The following is a 24,743-nucleotide window of genomic DNA, read 5'->3' as shown; positions in this document are numbered from 1 at the left end:
AAGAATTGAAGAGGGGGGAAGTGTATAGAAGGGAGCGTAGGACTAAGTTTCAATGAAATGGGCATGACCTAGGACTTGCTTGTCCTCAGTGCACAGAAATTAGAATAATCTGATACTTTACATTTTTTTTTAGAAATGATTTGGAAAATATTTGAACACCTGGTCTTAAAAGATTTTATTCATCATGTTAAAATAAAATATTCCATAATCATTTCTTTTCTTTTCTTTCTTTTCCAATTTTTTCAATCTTTCGGGGGGGAGGGGAAGGCTTCAGGAAAAAAACGGGGAAAAACGTTTCTTCCTCCCCCCCCCCCCGAATTTTTTTTTTCAGGCCTCCACATCTCTAATTGTAACCCAATTTGTGTTCGTTCATCTCGTCTTTCTGACGCAACATGAGCAATGGCTGGCAAAACGGATTGCAGTCAGATATGGTGACCGCTTCCCCCTTAACTTCATACTTCATAGCTTGGCACAGGACATATATTATTTCTGCTTGCCCTCCTTGCTAGAGAGCACTGCATTGCTATATAACAGGCTGCCAAGCCCAAGTTGACAGGTGATTATAGTGCCTGTACGGCTGATAGGAGTAAATGAATAAGTCGCTGCGAAGTCTCCCGGGAAATCTTTGGGCTGCTGTGGAGCAGACGGATCAGTCGCAAAGCCATTGATTTCAAGGGGGAGAGGGAGTAATGAGGTGAAGGTCAAGGCAAAGTAAGGGGAGAGTTATTACAGTTAGAATCATAGAACAGAATCATAGAATCATAGAGTTGGAAGGGACTTCCAGGGTCATCTAGTCCAACCCCCTGCACAGTGCAGGAAACCCACAAATACCTACCCCAAATTCACAGAATCTTCATCACTGTCAGATGGCCATCTAGCCTCTGTTTAAAAACCTCCAAGGAAGGAGAGCCCACTACCTCTCGAGGAAGCGTGTTCCACTGAGGAACCGCTCTAACGGTCAGGAAATTCTTCCTAATGTTGAGCCAGAAACTCTTTTGATTTAATTTCAACCCATTGGTTCTGGTCCTACCTTCTGGGGCGACAGAAAACAATTCCACATCATCCTTTATATGACAGCCCTTCAAGTACTTGAAAATAGTGATCATATCATCTCTCAGCCGTCCCCTCTACAGGCTAAACATCCCCAGCTCCTTTAACCTTTCCTCATAGGACTTGGTCTCCAGACCCCTCACCATCTCCGTCACCCTCCTCTGGACCCATTCCAGCTTGTCTATATCCTTAAAATGTGATGCCCCAAATTGAACACAGTACTCCAGGTGAGGTCTTACCAGAGCAAAGTAAAGCGATACTATCACATCACGTGATCTGGACACTATACTTCTGTTGATACAGCCCAAAATTCCATTTGCCTTTTTAGCCACCACATCACACTGTTGACTCATGTTCAGCGTATGATCCACTAACAGCCCAATCCACACATAAGTGGCGGCTGGCCGTGGTGTAGCTGCCGCGGCGCTAGAAGACTTCCTGAGGACTTTGGCACGCTGGAGCGTGGGGAGGGGAGAGGCGTAGCTTGCCGTGAGGGAGACGGGCGCCATGGCAACGCTGCTGGCATAGGCACGCAAGGGAGGTGGAGGCAGCCGGAGAGGAGGGCCAGCCCCCCCCCCATTGGCAAGTCCTGGCGCATGTGCCGTGGCTCATGACAGTCAGGGATGGGAAGAACGGAGCCAATGATGGGCAGACCATCAAAGACAAAGGAGAGACATCCCACCAACACGGGGAGGGAACAGGAGTGAGGCTAGGCATGCGCGCACAAGAAGCCTGGCTTGGTGGCGAGGCAGGGGCGGGGTCGAGACAGGCCCGCACTACCACGAAGAAGCTGTCAATTCCCTCACACCCTCCTGCTGTCAGAGACTCTGCCAATGGCAGGCAGACAAGCAGGAAGTACCAAGTGCAGGAGTTCGCTGTCATAGACAGCGGCTGGAATGTGTGTCTGGGAGTGAGCAGCCCAGCAGCAGACACCCCCCCCACCCAGAGACCCCCTGTGCTGCCCTGATGCCCCCTGCCATGTGCATGGAACACCTCCCCTGGAGCCGTAGAACTCAGAGTGCAAGTGCATCAGCCGCAGAACTCTTGAGTCCTCTTCATCAGCCCCCCCCCTTAGTGCCCTGCACACAACAACCCTGTGGGGTCGGGTAGGCTGTCAGCCCGGCCGGCTAAGGGGCAACACTCCCCTCCCCCGTCCAGCCATGCAGGGGGCAGCGTGGCAGCTCTTGGACTGTTCCCCCCCAAAAACCCAAGTCTGCCCACCCTCCCAGGCATTCCCTTGGAGAGGACACTGACGGGGTGGGGGGGGGTGCCCAGGGAACGTGCAGCAGATGCCAAGCAGGAGAGACAACAGAGGGCATAGCTCAGACTTTATTTTTCCGGAACAGAGTGCAACAGTCTCCCTGGTGCATGCTGGGCAGTCTCACTGTGGGCAGGGTTCCATTCAGAGCAGCGGGCAGAAACAGCTGAGGGAGTAGGGGGCGGTGGAGTGACACACGCAGAAGCCTCTGTGTTGGAGTCCCATCTGCAAAACGGAGACAGAGATCAAGAGCACCTGCAGGGGCGGCAGCTGGAAGAGCAGACTGCGTTTCAGCCGGGCGCTCTCTTAAAGGGACAGTCTCTGACCCACCTCCCTGCATCGGGCCAGCTGCCCCCCCCACCCTTCCAGCGGTTGGGAATATGGCAGAGGGCAGACCAAGAGAAGGGAGCAGGCGGCAACACAGGAGAGCGGGGTCAGTAAATGCCCCCTGCTGGAGCCCACTGCCTGGTTCAAGTGCCAGAGACGCTCACACATCAAGAGGTCGAGAGTGAGGGGAGGGGGAGGCGGGGGGGCAGTGGAACTTACCCAACCATGGGCAACAGTCCATGCATTCAGAGCCTCTGGAAGCCCGGAACCTGTGGAGACCTGGAAACAAGAGCAGTTCGCCCCAGGGGAGAGACCTCTCTCCCCTTTGCAAGTCAAAGATACTGTCAAAGCAACCACGTGGTGAAAAACCCTTAGATCTCCTTCTAATATGTTTGTCCTGGACGGCTTCGGCGCGCTCAGCCTGGAAGAAGTTGACAGGATCCTCCTATCTGCATGCCCAACAACTTGTAAATTGGACCCATGCCCCTCCTGGCTTATTAAGACCTGCCAGAGGGAGCTAAGATATCCTATACGGGATATCATAAATAGATCCCTACTGGAGGGGCATTTTCCATCAGCGCTCAAAGAGGCGGTGGTCCGTCCCCTCTTGAAGAAAACAACGTTAGATCCGACCGAATTGGCACACTATCGGCCGGTATCGAATTTGCCCTTTTTGGGCAAACTTATAGAGAGGGCAGCGGCGTTGCAGCTACAGAGTTTCCTGGAGGATGCTTCTGTCCTTGACCCCTACCAGTCTGGTTTCCGCCTGGGCCACGGGACGGAGACGGTGCTGGTCGCCCTGGTGGATGACCTTCGGCGACATCTGGATCAAGGCGGCTCAGCGGTGCTGATGTTGTTGGACCTATCGGCAGCGTTCGATACGGTCGACCATCGGCTTCTGGCGTGCCGCCTTGCCGACGCAGGGATTCAGGGGTTGGCCTTGCAATGGCTTGCCTCTTTCCTTGATGGTCGGGGACAAAGGGTGGCGATTGGGGAGGAACTGTCCCGGAGACACACGCTTGATTGCGGGGTGCCTCAAGGGGCGGTGCTTTCCCCGATGTTATTTAACATCTATATGCGCCCCCTTGCCCAGATGGCCCGAGGGTATGGGCTGGGTTGCCATCAATATGCTGATGACACCCAGCTCTATCTGCTTATGGATGGCCGGCCCGCCTGCGCCCCAGAAAATCTGGACCGGGCGTTACAGGCAGTGGCTAGGTGGCTTAGGCTGAGCGGGCTGAAGCTGAACCCGGCGAAGACAGAGGTCCTTTGCTTGGGTCGCTGCGGCCCGGGAAGGGAAATCCCCCTGCCAGTTTTTGACGGCGCTCCGCTAACAGCGTCGGGCAGGGTTAAGAGCCTGGGGGTGCTGTTGGAGCCTTCACTGACGATGGAGGCTCAGATAGCAGCCACTGCCAAGTCCGCTTTTTTTCATCTTAGGCGGGCGAGGCAGTTGGCCCCCTTCCTGGAACGTGACGACCTGGCAACAGTGATTCATGCTACGGTCACCTCGAGGCTGGACTACTGTAATGCCCTCTACATGGGGCTACCCTTGTGCCGGACCCGGAAACTGCAGTTAGTGCAGAACGCTGCTGCCCGGCTGCTATTAGGGCTCCCAAGACGGGAGCACATTCGGCCGGGGCTCCAGGGTCTGCACTGGCTGCCAGTAATATTCCGAGTCCGGTACAAGGTGTTGGTCATTACCTTTAAAGCCCTATATGGCCTAGGACCTGCCTACCTTAGGGACCGTCTCTCCCCACACGTTCCCCAGAGAGTACTACGCTCAGGTTCACAAAACCTGTTGGTAGTCCCCGGGCCAAAGGAGGCCCGTCTAAAATCCACCAGGGATCGGGCCTTCTCAATAACGGCACCTTATTGGTGGAACCAGCTGCCGGAAGAGGTGCGGGCCCTGCGGGATCTAGGGCAATTCCGCAGGGCCTGTAAGACAGCCCTCTTCCGGCAGGCCTATAACATTAACTGACAATGAAAATATCTTGGATGGAACAAAATGCATCTATAGACCGCCGGTTTTATTCTATCTTGTTTTTTTTTATTAATTTATGGTTTAATTGTATTTTAATTGTATTTTTAAATGTTTTAAACTGACGTGTTTGAATTATTATGCTGTAAGCCGCCCTGAGACACTTAGGTGAGAAGGGCGGGATATAAATTCTAATATAAATAAATAAATTGTCTATAATAAGATAGATAAATTATTGTGCTCTATTTCTAACCTGTCAAGGATAAAGATATTGGTCACAGACCGTGTTAAGTAGACAGAAGGTTCATATTAGTTACAAATCAGGAGATAGATTTCTTTTTAGTAAGAAGGGTTTCTTGAAATGTTCTTATTTTGGTGGGTAGTTGGGTATGGAACTCTCAATAAGAACAGGCATGTGATTTTTATTTTTGGGTTATAATAAGTTGTTTTTTTCTAGCCCGATAGGGATATAAGAGTTGGATTAATTGTTAAAAAGGCAGACAGCACAGTTGTTATGTAAACTGGTAGATTTGTTTTTAGTATGTCTCCCAGGAGAAACTGTTTATATTGAGACTGACAAAATACTATGTCGTATTTTTCTTTTAACTTCTTAAGGATAAAGATATGGTTTTTTTGTGTGTCTGTGTTAATAAGGATAGTGTTAAACTAACAAACTAGTCTGTGTTTTTAACATGGTTAAGCCAAAGCAGATAGTTCCGTGTTGAGATTGCTTTGACTTGTTTATACTTGTATGCGTTGAAGAAGAACTGTTTAGACTTGTATTGCAGATAATAGTTTAGTAAAAATGTTTTATAATGAAAGATAAAGATGGTAAAATGTATGGAGAACTCTATACTTGCAGGTAGAACGAATTGGATATTTTATTTGGAAGTAGAATTAAAACTGATATATTTGTATTTTTCTTTTCCCCCCTGCTTTTCCCATTCTGTATATGCCCCCCCCCTCTTTTTTTGTATCTATGCTTACCCAGCCACCTTCAAGAGGGGTTTAGATAAAAATATGGAGCAGAGGTCCATCAGTGGCTATTAGCCACAGTGTGTGTGTGTAGATAGATAGATAAATGTGTATATATATATGTGTGTGTGTGTGTGTGTGTGTGTGTTTGTGTGTGTGTATATATATATATATATATATATATATATATATATATATATATATATATATATAAATTTATAAATTTATAAATATATAAATATATATATTTATATTTATATAAATATATATATATAAATATATATATATATATATATATATATATATATATATATATATATATAAATTTTGGCCACTGTATGACACAGAGTGTTGGACTGGATGGGCCATTGGCCTGATCCAACATGGCTTCTCTTATGTTCTTATGCTTATGCTTCTTTCTTTTGTAGTTAAAACCAATAAAAATTATAAAATCACGAAAAAAAACCAGAAACCCGTCACCAACGTGCCTTCCTGTCCCTCACTCTAAGTCTGTATGGTCTTTGTTTTTTACTACTGCGCTGTTTCTTATGTTTCTGAAAGTATTGCCGAGCTAATGTCTGTGAAGTGCGTTAAACTGTTAAGTAAAAGCACTAGAGAAATGCACTTTATTAAAATTGTGCCTCTTGCATGATACTAAATTATAGTTAACTGAAGATTTCCATTCAGTACTCCCTGATAACAAGCAATATGATGACTTCTCTTTATTTCATTTTCAATTGACTAGTGTCTGTAAATCACTGTTATGAACAGTGTGAGGTTTATTTAATCATTTGCGGTCTTTTTCTAACTTTCAGGATTTTAGAACTGGTTATGGGATCACTATAATCCCCATGAACGTGGCTAATGTGAGACAGGTCGACCGTACGGCAAAACAATCTTTTGAAATAATCACACCTTATAGAAGCTTTAGGTAAGACTTATTGCATTCATTGTTGGGGGTCATTAATTGTAGGGACCCTTTTGAGGACAATTGTGCCTCAATAATCAGCTGAGATCGGGACCACGGAGGCGAAAAGAGCTGGAGAAAAACCAACGAACCCACTCCGTGTAGAAAATAATTCTCAATGTAATCCACAAAATACAGCGTCTAAGTGGCAATAAACAATTTGGTGATACAAATATGCACGACGCAGCCTATGCACGACACAGCCGTTGTCCAAAAAAACATGTAACATTTAAACTGTAGTCCAACGAATAATAAAAGAACCAATCCAATCTCGTTTCGGATATGAAGTATCCTTCTTCAGGGAACCGTTCCAGAAAATAAACGTAAACAAAACAGAAATTTGGGAAGCCAGGGTGAGTGGAATTTAGAATGCACGCTAATGAATGTTCTTGGTTTTCCCAGTCTGTATATTATATATTTTTATAAATTTCTTAGAAATGAATTATGGCATTTCAACCCTATTGAACCTATGAATGCAAAAGATGGACTTCTTTTCTCACCTGCAGAGAAGGGAAGGGCTGGTTTATTTGGAAGAGTGAAACAAGGCAAATGTTGATAGGACTTTGCAGACAAAAATGGCCCCTTTTATTGAAGCTTATCATGAGGTCCCCAAGTTACACCATTTTCATTCCCTCTTGGTTTAACTTCATACTGTCGTCTTCTCACAACAGTGAACATTAAACAGTTGCTAAAATTGAGGGAATAGATCTTCCCTGGTTTACATTTAAAAGAAGGCACATCAATCTGTTTCAGCTTTACGGCTGAGTCGGGAAAAGAAAAACAGGAGTGGATTGAAGCGCTGCAACAGTCCATCGCAGAAACTCTCTCTGACTATGAAGTCGCTGAGAAAATCTGGTTCAACGAATCAAACAGGACCTGTGCCGATTGTAAAGCGCCTGATCCTGACTGGGCATCCATCAATCTCTGTGTCGTCATTTGTAAGAAGTGTGCAGGTAATTGGGAAATGTGGAAATGTTAAGGCTACAGTGTAATATAGTTTCATACAAAAGGATGGCTTGGTTCAAAACAAAACAGACGTCCAGTGGTACTTTATATGCTAACAAAATTGATCGCAGCCAATGTTCCCGCTAAGCTGAGTTAGTGTGAGCTAGCTCACAGTTTTTTAGCCTATGGCTCACACATTTTTGTCTTAGCGCAGGAAAAATGGCCCCAGAGCGAACTAATTTATGCAGAACCTCACAACTTTAATGCCAGTAGCTCATGAAGTAGGTTTTTCCCCAGCATGAGTTTTCATGAGTCAGAGCTCACTTCTTCAGATGCAATGGAAAGGGAAAAAAACATTTCTCTCATATTTGTAAAGAAAATTACAGAGGGGGAAAAGGAAAAAAGAAGCCTCGTGTTGTAAACAGGTGCAGTTCTCCATGCCTTGGCTTTTCTTAGCCATCCATGTTCTAAAAGACTGCCAGTGTTTGGGAGATTTCAGAGGTGATTCCACAACTGAGGAAAAAGCTGGCCCATTTAGAACTCAAATGGATTTTCTCAGCCTAAGTGGGATTGACTGTTGTATGGTGCTTCATCCTTGTCTTTGGGTTTTAGTAAATTGTTTCTTTTATTCAAATTATGTTTGGGGGTGAAAGGGCGGTTAAAACTGAGAGGAGGAGGGGAGAAAGTGTTCTATATATGAAGTATTCAAGGGGTGTGTATGACCCCCCCCCCCCATCATGATGAGAACATTCCTTAACAACGCAATAGTATTTAAAATGCAGAGGTAATTTTTCTGAGGTACTTCTTTGGGTGAGATTTGGCGTTAAAGAAAAAAGGTCTTAAGTAGGTAATTGGGGCCCTAGGAGATCTTGTTCGAACTAGAAGATCAAATCAGTCAGTCTTAAGGGAAATCAACCCAGACTGTTCACTGGAAGGTCAGATGCTGAAGCTGAAGCTCAAATACTTTGGCCACCAAATGAGAAGGGAGCACTCACTGGAGAAGATCCTGATACTAGGAAAGACAGAAGGCAACAGAAGAAGGGGACGGCAAAAGATGAGATGGCTGAACAGTGTTACTGATGTAACAAACATAAATCTGAGCAGACTTCAGAGGATGGCGTGACTTTGTCTATGGGGTCGCAAAGAGTCGGACTCGACTGTGCGACTGAACAACAACAACAACAACTGGTGTCCTAGAAATTCTGTAATGTTGTAGCCCTGTTCTAACAACAACAAAAAAGGTGTGTGTGGATGTGTGTGTGTGAGAGAGATGAAATATGCATCCAATTAGAGCCATTGTGAAATGCATCTCATTTTTTAAAGCTGTAACTACAGAGGGGTCTGTTGGAAGTCATTATCTGATTAATAAAGTGTTGGGATTTTTGCAGAAGTGTTAAGAAGCAGTGTTTATACACTAAGAGTGAAGCAATTTTTAAATAGTCTGTTGTTGGAGCTGAATCATAATGGCCATCTTCATGAAATTCTGGAAAGCGAGGTGACAGAGAAATGTGGAAATTTCCTGCAATTAAATTCCACAATTAGAACAGAAAAAGAAATGTCACACGTTTGAGCATTAAAAACTTGGCATTTAACATCCCTATACACACAACAGAAGTGCCAAAGCTGGAGGGAAGTTCAGATTTTAAAAAACTGAATTTTAATGTTTGAAATTTTTAGTTGTGGAGTTTTACACATACATTCTGGAGCTGAAGGCTTTGGTCCCCAATAGACTTACATATCTTAACCTACAACTGAAATCAGAACAAATATCTATCATTAGATTTGTAACTTTTGACACCACTCAAATGACTGACTCCCGTAACTACGTAGGGCTCATCATTGTCTTCACCAAGGGTGGAATTCTAGCAGGAGCTCCTTTGCATATTAGGCCACACACCCCTGATGTAGCCAATCCTCCAAGGGCTTACAAAAAAGAGCTTTAAACTCTTGGAGGATTGGCTGCATCAGAGGTGTGTGGCCTAATATGCAGAGGAGCTCCTGCTAGAATTCCACCCCTGGTCTTCCCTATATTCTTCTACTCTTCCTATGACTGATCAAGAGCTTAAACAGGTGAGACTGCACACCAGAACCTCAGCTATTTTCTGTGTTACATTTTGGAGATTAAGCCTCTCTGATGCCGTTTCCCTGGTCTGGAACGGTCTCAGGGTGCTGCCCTTTCACCTGGTAGGGAAATATGCATATGCCCATAAGCTGCAGAGTCTTATGAGCAAAAATTCTACTTTGTGAGCTACTGGCATTAAAGTTGTGAGCAACGGCATAAATTATTGTGCTCTGGGGTCAATTTTCCTGAGCTAAGACAAAAATGTATGAACAGGAGGCTAAAAATACGTGAGCTAGCTCACGCTAACTCAGCTTAGAGGGAACACTGGTGGCCATATGCTTTTCCCAAAGAGCAGATTCCTAGATCTGTTTCAGGCCAGGAAAATGGTAAAGGGGAGAGGATTAGCCACTTCTCCCAGGGCCGGCCCTACCACTAGGCAAACTAGGTAATTGCCTAGGGTGCTTGCCTACTGGGGGCACCAAATTGGGTGCCCCCATGTGACTCAGTGATATTATCGGTGCAGGGGGGGGCACCAGAAGATATCCTTGCCTGGGGTGCCAGGCAGTTTAGGGCTGGTCCTGCCTCCACCCCAACCTCTCGGCGCTGATCTAAATTGCTACCTACATACACATTCTGCTCATATCTCATGTGTTTGACCCCAGGAATGCCCAGTTACCAGGGCTGTTCTAGATGTGCCCAAAAGTACATGTAGCCAGAGACATCTGTGGCCACTTTCTGATGCCTGAGCCTCAGAATTTGCACAGCCCATTTTTCTTACATGCTGAAATGCTACACTGCCTATTGAAATTATTGCTTTTGCCCTACGTTTAGGCCTAAAATGGGCTGCGCTTTGGTGTTTTGATACAGGCCAGCACAGATCGTTGGGACCCAGAGATTCGAAGGTCCGAAGCCTCAAAATGGATGCCAGTATATGGAGCAATGAGCTCATTGAGGTAGGGGCGAATGGAGGGGAAAGCGTGCCAGAGGAGCCAGCCAGATCAGTGGGAAATATGACATTGTGTATATAAGATCGTGACATTTAGTGGCTTCTTGAGGGATGTGGCTTTATTTTCTTCTGCGGGTAAAACCTTTCATCCCATTTATGGAGCTGAAACATCACCCTACACTAATTAACTACCCCATATTTGTAGGCCAAGTGAAAAAAAAATGATTATCTGAGTTTCGACTGTCTGGTAAGTGCCAGCTTTTGAGATTTGCAAGCGTTTTAGGGTGTACCTGTTGCTCTGAGACTATTCTGTCTATGGATTCCTGTTTTCCCAGTGTGGTACCAGTATCAGTAAGGAAATGTTAAGATAGAGTGCAAAATGGTACTGGATTTACTGGGCTGGCTTCCTCAAGGCCAGAGGCTTAGACTGTGGGCCAGGATCCCCATAGCTTGTGCCCAAAGGCCTCAGCCAGGCCTGCTAATAGGAAAGGAAGCAGAAGTCCAATTGACGTAACACAGCTGGAAGACAAAGGGATGCCAAGCTCCTGTCAGTGGCGGGGGATCCCCTAGTCTGGAGGACCACAACCTGGTGGCAGGGAGTAGGCAGCCGGGGGGATTCCCACCCCCAAAGAGCCCCATCACCGCACGATGTGCCCTGCATGAAGATGTAACCCAGAAGTGACTTCATCATGCCAGGGATGTTCTAGGAATCATGGTAAAACTCTATGATACCATAGAGTTTTATTGCAAATCCTAGAGCGTCCCCAGCACGACATTCGAGGGATCACATTAAAACTCTATAAAACTCCATAGAGCTTTATTGTGAGTACTAGAGCATCCCTGGCATGACATCCCTGGTGCAATAACTTAACTTCTGGGTGTTCTGAGAGAACAATCCCCTGCCACAGCAATGGAGGGACTTGGCAACCCTAGGAAGACATGTTATCACGAATTCTCCTCCCTTACTGTATAATTTTCAGTACTTGGTGGGGAGGGCAGCACCACCACCACCAACTTTTATTTGTATCCCGCCCTCCCCGCCGGAGCAGGCTCAGGGCGGTTAACAACATGATTCATACATTGATTATACAAAATTGAATAAAACTACATTTAACAGTTTAATTACCAGTGCACTGTGTAGCCCTTTATCCCCGCCCATGGCTGGCAGAGGCAGAAAAAATGGTGTCAAACAAGTCAAATGTGTGTTATTAATGTAGGTCACAGAATGGAGCAGTTGCAGAATCACTGACCTGGAATGTAGGGTGATTTTCTTTTTCTTTGGCACAGCCTAGACACAGTCTTGAACGTTGCCACTAGTTCTTCACTATTCAGCATGTACAGAAAGTTCTGTTCTTGTGTATTTCTTTATGGCATATTTCTTTATCATTTCTTTACCCTTGATGTAGATCGACTTTTTCTCCTTTTGTAGCTTTTTATTGTAATAGGGAACAAGAGGGCAAACAGCTTTTGGGAAGGAAATCTTCAGTCCAATGAAGAACTGCCTGTGGATGCCCCAACGGACAGGAGGCTAACTTTTATTACGCAAAAGTACAAAGAGGGAAGGTTCAGGAAAACCGCTCTGCTTTACAAAACTAAAGAAGAGCTAAATAAGGTAAAACCCCTAGAAGCATTGTTTGTGTTAAAATAACAAGAATGTGGTAAAAGTATATTTTTTTCCCCTTGAATCTTTTGGTTTTGTTTTTTTTCCTGGGCTTTCACGCTTCTGTGCATCCACCCATGCTTCTTTCACTGCTGATGCACAATTAATTAATTAATTAGACATTGCACTAGTTAATTAGACAAGAAGCTAAAGTTGCCAGATTGATCCACGGAGAGCTCACACAGGCCTCTGCCCTACCTAGGAGAAGAACTCTCCGGGGAGGAATATATGCCAGTTTCATAAACAATACAATCTGTTATTATTTTTTTAAATTAAATAAATACTTCTCACATCTCAGAGTCTGATGAACAAATTCCAAAGCTGAGCAATTTCCCCCCAGATTTTTCCAGCTTTTCAAAAATATATTATAAATCAAACCCTCAAATGGGAGGGGGGGACAGAATATGACAACAGTGGGGGCGAGTCTAGAGATAAACCTCTATAAATGGTTTCCAAATATCTACCAGTACATCGATTCACAATTGTCAGCTGTATGTGATGCATTCAATTGTTGATAAGATTCTAAGATCCTTTGTCCGCTGAATCACTAGAGGTGGACATTTATCTATTCCAGGGCTTTTTTTTTGCTTTTTTTTTTTTTTTTTAGCAAGAACACAGTTCTTGCTGGCTGGACATCAAGGGGATTTGGCCTAATATACAAATAGGTTCCTTCTTGTCTTTTTACAAAAAAAGCCCTGTGTGAAACAACCGTGGTGCAAATGAGTTACGCAAATAAGTTACTGCTGGGCTTTTTCTAAAAAAAGTCTCACTTATTCCTTTACTAAAAAGGCTCTGTGGTGTCCAGTATATCCTCCTGGAGAGACAGTTTGGTGCAGTGGTTAAGAGTGGTGGACTCTAATCTTAGGGTTGCCAAGTCCCCTGCAGGATCCAGTGGGGTACTGTTTTCACGTCATAGTGTACATCGTAGAGTTATCCAATCCTTTTGAAACTTGGAGGGTGTTTTAAGGAGAGGCAACAGAAGATATGCTGCAAATTTGGTGCATCTACCTCAAAAAACAGCCCCTCCTTGTGGATCAATTCTCCATTATACCCTATGGGCATCAGTCTCCATAGGGAATAATGGAGTGCCCAGCAGACATTTCCCTCCCCTCTCTGCTCTCTAATGACCCTGAAGTGGGGGGAGGGCCTGCAAACCAGGGGATCCCCTGCCCCCAACTGGATGACTGGATGGGGGCTAGAACTAGGTTATCCCCCATCTGAGTCCTTCCCCCTAACCAAAACCTCGCGCTGGCTGCCTTTAGGATGACGGGCAGTTTCGCTACTCATAAACATCACCAGCCTGTATTTTAATAGAATAAGCAAAGGAGGTTTTGTGTCTTCTCAAATTGCTAGAGCGTCTGGGAAAACCATAGAGTTTTCCTGAAAACTCCTAGAGTGGCTGGTGTGAGACGTCACTGGCGCTAAGACATCACTGCGAGTGATGTCATCACACTGGCGATGTTGGGAGAGGATTCTCAACAGCAGCTTCTGGGAGAGCTCTCTCAGTCCCACCTACTGCACAGGGTGTCTGTTGTGGGGCGGGGGGAGGTAAAGGAGATTGTGACCGCTCTGAGACTCTGAGATTCAGAGTACAGGGAAGGATATGAATCCAATATCATCTTTTTCTTATTCTCCAGTGACTTCTGTAGTGATTCATGTAGGCTCTTTGTAAGCCCAGGCCTTGGGAAGGCAGATATCTAAGGCCTGATGTATTCTGCAGCCAACTGTCAGGGTTGCCTTCCCTGCTGCCCCTCCCCCTACTTTGACCCAAGTGGCACCTCTCACCTCAGATATTTGCTTAAAAATATTTGATATCTGTTTTATTTATTTGATTTGATTTATATCCCGCCCTCCCCGCCGAAGCAGGCTCATGACATAGAAATGAACATGACATGGAAAGTCTCATAAATGAATGGAATAAGGAGCTAAATTGCCCTGCTTCACAGAAGGAGGAGATTGGATTTCTACTGCAGCCTTCACTCGGGACTCCCAGAGTGGCTCACAATCTCCTTGCCTTCCTCTCCCTACAACAGGCACCCTGTGAGGTAGTCGGGGCTGAGAGAGCTCTGAGAGAACTGCTTTTGATAGAACAGCTCTGAGAGAACCATGACTGATCCAAAGTCTTCCAGCTGGCTGCATGTGGAGGAGTGGGGAAACAAACTCAGTTCTCCAGATTAGATAAGGCTGCCAAATTCCCGGGCCAGGCAGGGATTCCCCTGCTCTAGAGGTTCCCAACCTGCCGGCCCAACAGAGGATCCCCAACAGAGTTTCAAGGGCAACTCTGCAAGAGCTATGGCTGACCCAAGGCCATTCCAGCAGCTGCAAACCCAGTTCTCCCAGATAAGAGTCTGCGCACTTAACCACTACACCAAACTGACTCTAAAATGGAAGATTTTATTCCTTCACCATGATTTTCTCTTCTCAGTGGTTCCAGGGTGCTGTAGTCTCCACTCCCTAGTAGAAGATACTGGAGTTCCTGAAGAGTTAGTGAGAAAGACTCTGGGTGGCTTCTCCGGGTGAAGGGAGATTAAATGAAGGATTTTGACTTTAAAAAAACCTTGTTTTGACCTCTTAATTTAACCATTAGCACATTGAACAGCTCAGTGGATAACTGAAAAGTTATTTCATATCCTTCTACATAAGTGCAAAGGTCAGGATCCAAAGAACACTGCAACAATTGGCGTACCCAATGGAATTTTGGACTTCTTATTTCCCTACTGTGCTTCTTTTCTGTTGTATAGAAAATTGCTTTTGAAATAGAGTGCTGAAGGCAATTTGTAATGTGGAATGAAGGACTGGAGTTGGGGGTAAAAAGAAGGAAAGATTACATGGGAGAAGTAAGTAATCTCAGGAGGCCACAGAAGATCTTGGTTGTCCCTAATAAAGCTCATTATATTCCTGTTTGTGGGGACACAAGTATAAATTCATTTGGTAATGGCCTGCTAGTATAGGCTATATATGGTTGTAACAGCTTTGTGTTAAACTGAAGAAGTGAGCAGTGACTCACAAATAGGGTTGCCAAGTCCCCTGCGTCCTGGAGTTGGGGACTCTCGTGTGTGAAGCACGTGCGCGATGCAATGATGTCACCCGGAAGTGATGTCATCGTGCTGGCAATCTATGCGCGCAGCTGCTTTAGGCATTTCTGGGAAAACTCTGTGGTTTTCCTGGACACTCTAGCCATCTGGCAGGGAAAAAACTCTATGGTACCTATTGTACTATAGAGTTTCCCCTCCCAAACGACTGGCGCGTCCAGGAAAACCATAGAGTTTTCCCGGAAATGCCTAGAGCTGCCATGTGTGGCGTTGCCTGCACAATGACGTCACTTCTGGGTGATGTCATTGCGCTGGTGACATAGGGGGAGGTTCCCCCCATGGGCCCAATGTGGGCAGGAGGGTTGGGAATCTCCTGAGCAGAGGAACCCCCACCCAGACTGGGGGCTTGGCAGCTCTTCTCACAAAAGTCCTGTCACAAATTTTGTTAGTCAGTAGGTGCTACTGGATTCTTGCTGTTTTCTTCTGTACACGGCTACACTTGTTGTGTTAAACTATTAAGCAGCTTTGAAATAGAATATGTTCAGAATTTTGACTGTATTTGTTTCTTTTGTGAAGAGGTAGGTGAGAACCAATTAAATGTTTACTCAGCATGGCTTGGTAGATTCAACTGGGCCACAGAGAGTGGAAGCACCAAGCTTGTCTCTTAATAAAGGGGAGTTTCTACACAACAGTGATCCTTTGTGGTTTTCCCACTGCCACTGTGGCTGCTGATAAAGTACAGAGGCAATAGGACTTCCACAAGGTGGAGGGGATGGTGGCCATGAAGGAGCAGGGCACAGATAATGGCACAAGGTGGAGGGGAAATCCCCATCCATGTGGCATCCTCTCTCAGCTTTGCTTCAGTCTTTACAAGAAGATCGTAGTAAAAGCAGTTTTTGGAAAGAACAGAAAACCCATGGAAACAGAATCGCTATGATTCTGTGGGGAAGTGGGAAAATAACCCACTTTCCAGTAGCATCTAAGCTAAGGCAAAGAACCCCTGAGGAAAAAACAAGTCATCTTTTTCCTGCCACCTGAGGAAAAAACAAGTCATCTTTTTCCTGCCACCAGAAGTCAAAACTCATCTTGGTTTTCTTCGTCCTTCCCCTAAATAAAAGCTTTCATTGCTACTGCAATTTCTGGTTTAGCCCAACTATCATGTGTTCTTTTCAAACTTACACTTAGATGTTTTAGTATGAAAAGTCCACTGAATATAGAATATCTGTGGTGGGGGCGCTTCTGTATAACAGGGCATGCTGCCTTCGGTAGAAATGCCTCAGTGCCAAATTACCAGTTCCCAAGAAAATTTATACTACAATATGATTTAATAATCTTAAAATGGCTTTTGTCTCTGAAATGTACTATGCTCTCACCTTACTGTACAAATCTCAGCCAAATCTGTCAGCTTCCGAATGAGGTGACCAGGGGTGGAATTCTAGCAGGAGCTCCTTTGCATATTAGGCCATATACCCCTTATGTAGCCAATCCTCCAAGAACTTACAAGGCTCTTTTTTTGTAAGTTCTTAGAGAATTGGCTACATCACGGGGTGTGGCCTAATATGTAAAGGAGCTCCTGCTAGAATTCCACCCCTAGAGGTGAGCAATAATGTTGCTCACTAAATGAAGAGTCTTTAATCCCTTCCTGTTTTGGTGTTCAACTTGTACTTAAAGTTTTTCATCTTCATGATCAGGCCCTGTGTGCCGCTGTAGTTAAGCAGGAAGTATTGGAAACCATGATGCTGCTGTTTAGCGGGGCAGATGTGATGTGTGCTACTGGCGATCCTGTCTACAGTACCCCATACTTGCTAGCCAAGAAAGCAGGACAAAGGCTGCAGATGGAGTTTCTCCACCACAATAAGTTTTCAGGTATGGATCGGGGCCAGTACTTTCCGCTTTAGATATAGATCAATGTGCATCAGATTCTCATGAAATATTTTACTGATTAAAAAGATCACACAGAGTCAAACTGTCACTCTAAAGATTCTTTTCATCCAAATCGGATGTTGTTTTTCTTAGGGTTGTTTTGGGGGGGGGGGGGATTGTATTTTTATTTCGGTCCACGAGCCATACAAAAGCTGAATCAACAGTGTTAATAAATTACCTGAGATCATATTTGTGCGTATATCATTCATCCTAGTGTAACAGACAATGGAAAGGGAGAAAGGTTATCAGACGAAACTACACACAGGACATTAACTTTAGCCTGCATTTTCATAATAGGGAACAAAATAATAACAAAAAACATAACAGGGAACAAAAACTTAGCTGTTTGTAGAGTGATCCTATAAATTATGTGATTGTAAGGATTTCCACTGAGATCTTCTGTGCTTATCACTGTTGCAGCATTGTGTGTGGGGAGTGGAACAAGAATGACTTCATCAACGTGATGGAAAAGATAAGAACATAAGAGAAGCCATGTTGGATCAGGCCAATGGCCCATCCAGTCCAACACTCTGTGTCACACAGTAGCAAAAAATTTTATATATACACACACACTGTGGCTAATAGCCACTGATGGACCTCTGCTCCATATTTTTATCTAAACTCCTCTTGAAGGTGGCTATGCTTGTGGCCGCCACCACCTCCTGTGGCAGTGAATTCCACATGCCAATCACCCTTTGGGTGAAGAAGTACTTCCTTTTATCCGTTTTAACCTGGCTGCTCAGCAATTTCATCGAATGCCCACGAGTTCTTGTATTGTGAGAAAGGGAGAAAAGTACTTCTTTCTCTACTTTCTCCATCCCATGCATTATCTTGTAAACCTCTATCATGTCACCTCGCAGTCGACGTTTCTCCAAGCTAAAGAGTCCCAAACGTTTCAACCTTTCTTCATAGGGAAAGTGTTCCAGCCCTTTAATCATTCTAGTTGCCCTTTTCTGGACTTCTCTAATGCTATAATATCCTTTTTGAGGTGCGGCGACCTCAAATGACTCTTTACTGTGGGCTGGATCCTGTGGAACATGTTTGTTCATCACTTGCTCTAGGTCAATTTGGCCTGACTTGTATTTACACTAGCCCAAAGTATATTTTAGCAAACTTCATCAGCTAGCCCGTTGTCCTAATTGCTCTCAGTCACACAGATTGGAAATTAAACATCAGTGCTTACAGTAGCTCTTGTGGAATACCTTGCACAAAAAGAACTACGTTAAGGCAAGCTTACTTTCTGTTGCTGCATAGTGGTATCCAGTCCGTTTTTTTTTTTGTAGCAGGAACTCCTTTGCATGTTAGGCCACAAACCCCTGATGTAGTCAATCTTCCAAGAGCTTACAGTAGGCCTTGTTTTAAGAGTGTGTGGCCTAATATGCAAAGGAGTTCCTGCTACAAAAAAAAGCCCTGGTGGGCTCTAAACCAATGTGTTTAGAGTTACAAAAAGAACAAAGACAAAAAAACATAGATTTACTGTCACCTGGAAGAAAATGAGACAGACATCTTGTTGAATTAGATGTGTTTGAAAGAGTGGGCAACGTAAAACTGTAGTTAACACAAACTATGGCTTTCAGATCTTTAAACCGTGGTGTCAAATTCTTGTTGCCAGTTCTGAATTATATTCAGGTATTCCTTTTTAACACTTAATTATGGATGAGGAATAGGGTTGCCAAGTCCAATTCAAGAAATATCTGGGGACTTTGGGGGTGGAGCCAGGAGACATTAGGGGTGGAGCCAAGATCAAGGGTGTGACAAGCATAATTGAACTCCAAAGGGAGTTCTGGCCATCACATTTAAAGGGACGGCACACCTTTTCAATTCCTTCCTTCCATAGCAAATAGTGGATAGGGGCACCTTTTGGGGGGCTCATAGAATTGGACCACCTGGTCCAATCTTTTTGAAACTTGGGGGGTATTTTGGGGAGAGGCACTAGATGCTATACTGAAAATTTGGTGCCTCTACCCCAAAAAACAGCCCCCCCCAGAGCCCCAGATACCGGCGGATCAATACTCCATGATTTTCTATGGGGATAAATCTCCATAGGGAATAATAGAGTTCCCAGCAGACATTTCCCTCCCCTCCCCCCGCTTTCTGATGACCCTGAAGCGGGGGGAGGGTCTCCAAACTGGGGGATCCCCTGCCCCCACGTGGGGATTGGCAACCCTAATGAGGAAAAGAAATTACATATTTTGTCTGTACAGGGATTAAGTTAGCACTGAAATCTCTGTTGGAAACTTGCTGTGACATTTTCAAACTTACCTCTGTGACTTTTGAGGGCTGAAGTAAAATTTATAAATGCAGATCTCTTTTTTTGTTGCAGAATATTTGGATACTGGGGCAACACAGACAATTTGGATACTGGGGCTCTTTTACTGACATTTGTCACTTATTTTACAGATTTCCCTAATTATGATACTCAGTCAAACAGTGATTCCTTTCAAGATTCGTCATCTACCTTTCTTTGTGAATATTTATACAAACTTTCATTCAGCGCTGCAAAGCTCTTGACTGAGAGGAAATTAAAAGAAGGTATTTCCATGTTTTTGACCTCTCCATATTTAAATGTGGTTTTGTCTAGCATTGTTAAGATCAGGGCTTTTTTTTGTAGCAGGAACTCCTTCGCATATTAGGCCACACCCCGTGACATAAGCCAATCCTCCAAGAGCTTACAGTAGGCCCTATAATGAGAGCCATGTAAGCTCTTGAAGGATTGGCTAATATGCAAAGGGGTGTGGCCTAATATGCAAAGGAGTTCCTGCTACAAAAAAGCCCTGGTAAACATCATTCTTCTTTTGTCATTTTATATTAGAACCTTAGTAGTAGCATACAGAAAAAAACATACATATGTGTGAGAATGTGTGCATACATGGGGTAGAGTTACTTACCCAAATAATATTTCTTTAGATACCAGCCAAAGGGAGTTCTGGCCATCACATTTAAAGGGACCGCACACCTTTTAAATGCCTTCCCTCTATTGGAAATAATGAAGGCTAGGGGCATCTTCTTTGGGGGCTTATAGAATTGGACCTCCTGGTCCAATCCTTTTGAAACTTGGAGGTGTTTTAAGGAGAGGCAACAGATGATATGCTGCAAATGTGGTGCCTCTACCTCAAAAAACAGCCTCTCCTTGTGGATCAATTCTCCATTATACCCTGTGGGCATCAGTCTCCATAGGGAATAATGGAGTGCCCAGCAGACATTTCCCTCCTCTCTCTGCTCTCTGATGACCCTGAAGTGGGGGGAGGGCCTACAAACCAGGGGATCCCTTGCCCTCAGCTGGATGACTGGATGGGGGCTAGAACTAGGTTATCCCCCATCTGAGTCCTTCCCCCTAACCAAAACCTCACACTGGCTACATTTAGGATGACGGGCAGTTTCGCTACTCATAAACATCACCGGCCTGCATTTTAATAGAATAAACAAAGGAGGTTTTGTGTCTTCTCAAGAAAAATGCTGGTCGTCTCTCAAAGAACAGAGCACATTTTAATATCGTTGCAGTTGTTACAAATCTGTTATGTTTATACTTCTCTGGCCAAGACTAATCTTTTCACTTAAAAAAAAAATCTTTTGGAAAGGTGTAGATTTGTTTGCCTTTCCCCTCCTGACACTTGAGGGGGTTTTGTAGCATCACTTCTGCCAGCGCAAAATAGATTGACTCAGTCTTGGCCTCTATTTCCAGCGCTTGTGGGGGGAAAAAATAAAAAGGTAGCACCTTTTAGCTATTGCATGCTATGATTCAGCTGTTCATTTTGCATTCGGCTTCTGTCAGGCGACATTCTCCCCCCCCCCCCACCTCTCCTCAGCTTTCAATTCTTCTAAGTTCAGGAGGTGTTTATTTTGTTATGCATTCATTTTTTCCCCCTTTTTGCTCATGTGTTTATAGTTTTTTATAAACCTTGAAATTGCCAAATATAAGGTTAGGTTTTAAAAGCTTTTTTAAAAAAGGTGAGGTGGTTTAAAATTTTAAAAGAAAACACTCAGGAAACGTTTCCTCTGCTTTTGATCTGTAGGCCAGCTCTGAAAGCATCGATTCGTTTATCTGGTGTCTTAGCTGGAGGAAAAAAATATCATCATTTGAGCTCAGATATTCAGATGAGTGGGAGGTTAATTAATTTCCATTCTTTCGGGTTCCAGTGGGAGTGGGTAGGGCTCATATTTCTCCTCTTTACAGAGGCCTGACCATTGTGAGAGTTTATATACCACCCTGCTGGCTTGATGGATCAGGGTAATATAAAACCAGTGAAAAACGTTTTCAATTCTTCACTTCACGTCCCACATCATAGGTCACACCCACAAAAAGGGATCTCTTCCCTTAGCCTAACTCTTCTTTGAAATGCAAGCTTGCCTAAGACCTCAACAGCCAGGACTCATTTTGGGCAGGAGCTCATAGGAACGGAGCTCCAGAACCTCTAAATCAGGGGTGTCAAACATGCAGTTCGGGGGCCGAATCAGGCCCCTGAGCAACTGGCTGTCATCTGCTTCCTTCTCCCTATATCTTGCTTGTTTCTGCATAACAGCTTGTTCTGCCAGGCTTGCTCAATTGCACAGGAGCTACAGAGCAAAACCTCTTATTTTCTCCACTAGCTGAGGCTCCTCCCTTGGGGAGGAAGGGGGGACAAATAGCTTGCTTTGCCAGTCTCTCTCAATTGCACAGTGGAGCTACTGAGCCAAGCCACTTTTCCTTCTATTGGCTGAGGCTCCCCCCCAGTCCCCTGGGGAAGGAAGGAAAGAGCCAGAGCTTCCTTTGCCCAGTTCCCTGGATTCCATGGGAGAAATGCAAAGAAAGCATATTTAAGACCAATGAGTGCTAATGTTTTAAGCATGTTTTAAGTTTTTTTAAAAATATGTTTATGTTCTTTATAAAATTTGTATCTCTGCTACCTAATCTTAAATAGGTACTCACATGGCCCGGCCCATCATGGCTTGGCCCAACCCAACATTGCCTGGCCCAACAAGGTCTCATTTATGTAATATCTGGCCCTTGTAACAAATGAGTTTGACACCCCTGCTCTAAATGTTACTGTGCTTTCTTTCTTTCTTACCTCTCCCCCCCAAGAAACACTTGCTTCTGGACTCCATTGTTCAAGCCCCTTGTGAGAATTTTGCTGAACTTTAAGATCTGACAAACTTTCTAAAATTCCCCGCCCTGCCCCCCCCAAAAAGGGAAAATAACCACCCCATGTATACTCCAATAATTTGGATGAAGAACACAATTATCAGGGCGTCATTGGGGTTTTTGAAATGTTATTGTTTTAATTTGTGCTGTTTTTAACCTATAGTATTGTTTCTACTTGTTGTACATTGCTCTGAGCATGGCTTAGACTGGGATGGGGTGATTCAGTAATTTGAAATAACAACAATGATATATAATGTTAATTTCTACAAAATACATGATCTCCCATATACATCCAAGTCATAACACAAACACACATGTTGATGTTCAAAAGAACAAAATGACTTTCACTTATGAAAGGAAGGCTTGTTCGCCGATAGGAGAATAGGAAAGAATTTTGGTCCTGCATGCTAAATATAGGCTGATTTCGGCTTTGGAAATCCGATCTGTACTTGCTGATTTTCCATTAAAAAAGTGTTAAAATGAAACGAGAAGTCCACCAAGATCTTGTTTGGATTCTTGGAGTACCATACAATATTGAGAGTCTTTAATATGGACTCAAATACTTTGGCCACCAAATGAGAAGGGAGCACTCACTGGAGAAGATCCTGATACTAGGAAAGACAGAAGGCAAAAGAAGAAGGGGACGGCAAAAGATGAGATGGCTGGGCAGCGTTAATGATGTAACAAACACGAATTTGAGCAGACTTCGGAGTATGGTGGAAGACTGGAGGGCCTGGCATGACTTTGTCCATGGGGTTGCAAAGAATCGGACTTGACTGTGCGACTGAACAACATTAACAATATGGACTATTATTGATTCGAGACTATATGAACACTTCCATGTACTGAGGATTTTTTTTCAATAACCACTTCTATGATTTTTTTTCTCTTTTGAACATAACCATATATGTTAATGTATGACTTGGATGTATATTGGAGAGTAGGTATTTTTGTAGAAATTAACATTACCTGTGGCAACATAGCATTATAGTTATTTGAGCTTGCACAGTATTTTTATATTGAGTTGTGACGTTTCGATTCGGTGAGCCTTAGTTGTTGATGTATCTCCTCCTGATCACCAGGCAGTGGGCCATTAAAGGGTCCAATTGTCACCACCAACCTGCTGGCCAGAAAGTGTCATCGCCAGGGGTGGAATTCTAGCAGGAGCTCCTTTGCGTATTAGGCCACACACCCCTGATGTAGCCAATCTTCCAAGAGCTTACAAAAAAGAGCCTTGTAAGCTCTTGGAGGATTGGCTACATTAGGGGTGTGTGGCCTAATATGCAAAGGAGCTCTTGCTAGAATTTCACCTCTGGTCATCCCTATTGGTGACTTGGAGAGCAACCTGAGGATAGCATCTCAAATCCCCTAGAAATCAGGAAGCCCCGGGGTCCCTCAGGTTTGCCCCCCCCCCAAACAATGTGCTAATTTCTACTTGTAGAGATGTCTTTGTAAAACAAAAAAACAAACATGGGGAATGTGCAAAAATGTAATACCCCATGTGCATTGCAAAGCAGACTAGTCCACAGAGCTATCTAATTCTTGCACCTTCCTGATGCATGAGTAGTCCATGTACACGCTGGAATTTCCATATACCAGAATAGCTGGGTTGAGGTCATAGTTTCTACATTGTACGGTGCCTCAAAAATTGCCAGCCCATTTTTCTGTTGTCTTGCTTCATTCATCTTTAAGGGACATCTCTATAAAAAAGCTCAAATCTGCTGCAGTTTCCTCATTTTGTAGGTTACCTTTTTTTTTGAGCCATACACTTTTGTTACAGGAGAATGGAAAATTTAAGTTTTTCAAAGATCTGCTGATTCGCAGTAATTTGAAGGGAGGGGGTTTGCTCTCGGCCACTCACTGCTTCTCCCCCTTCCCCCTTTTGTCTTTAAATTCTTGCCTTTTCAACTTTTCCCTTTTGAACTTTTTATGCGCAGAGTGTAATAAAAGGTGGTGTGCTCTGGAAAGTGGCTTTTTGACCTATTACGAAAGCGAGAAGACTGCATCCCCCAACGGGATGATTGACATCGGTGAAGTCGTCTGCCTTGTCATTCATAAGGCAGACTCCTTTTTACATGCAGGGTAAGTTCTGATTCATCTTTTTTTTTTTTAACCCTTTCTTCAGAAATGTCTTCTTCCAAATGCAGTCAGTTCGGAGACGCAGGGAGTTCTTGACACCACCAAAAGTGCCCCCTCTTGGAAACGTTAAAAAATAAGACAGATGGATTGAGTGCTCTGTGTAGTTTTTACATGAGTGGCGTCCAGGGCTCTTTTTCTAGCAGGAGCTCCTCTGCATATTTGGCCATGCCCTGTGATGTAGCCAATCCTCCAAGAGTTTAGAGGGCTCTTAGTACAGGGCCTACTGTAAGCTCCAAGAGGGTTGGCTACATCAGGGGGGCGTGGCCTAATATGCAGAGGAGCTCTTGCTAGAAAAAGAGCCCTGGTGGCACCTGTGTAAAGTTGCAGTTATCCGGGGTGGGGGGTGGGTGGGTCAGAGACTG

At 44.4% G+C, this 24,743-nt stretch overlaps 1 protein-coding gene across 1 annotated transcript in view; it reads left to right on the top strand.

Annotated features, from left to right (window-relative positions):
• The window catches only part of LOC132576932 (arf-GAP with Rho-GAP domain, ANK repeat and PH domain-containing protein 2-like), a 132,883-nt gene that overhangs the window by 67,297 nt on the left and 40,843 nt on the right, over positions 1–24,743 (top strand). The window contains exons 9-15 of the mRNA XM_060246245.1: positions 6,404–6,519; positions 7,309–7,508; positions 10,430–10,515; positions 11,938–12,120; positions 16,892–17,066; positions 19,524–19,655; positions 24,180–24,324. Of these exons, the coding sequence (XP_060102228.1) occupies positions 6,404–6,519; positions 7,309–7,508; positions 10,430–10,515; positions 11,938–12,120; positions 16,892–17,066; positions 19,524–19,655; positions 24,180–24,324 (1,037 nt within the window). The remainder of the gene's footprint in view (positions 1–6,403; positions 6,520–7,308; positions 7,509–10,429; positions 10,516–11,937; positions 12,121–16,891; positions 17,067–19,523; positions 19,656–24,179; positions 24,325–24,743) is intronic.

Source organism: Heteronotia binoei, chromosome 9 (genome assembly GCF_032191835.1).
Source record: "Heteronotia binoei isolate CCM8104 ecotype False Entrance Well chromosome 9, APGP_CSIRO_Hbin_v1, whole genome shotgun sequence".
Classification (NCBI taxonomy): Eukaryota; Metazoa; Chordata; class Lepidosauria; order Squamata; family Gekkonidae; genus Heteronotia; species Heteronotia binoei.
Note: the sequence above shows the minus strand (reverse complement) of the source record. Positions and strands in the feature narration are given on the sequence as shown.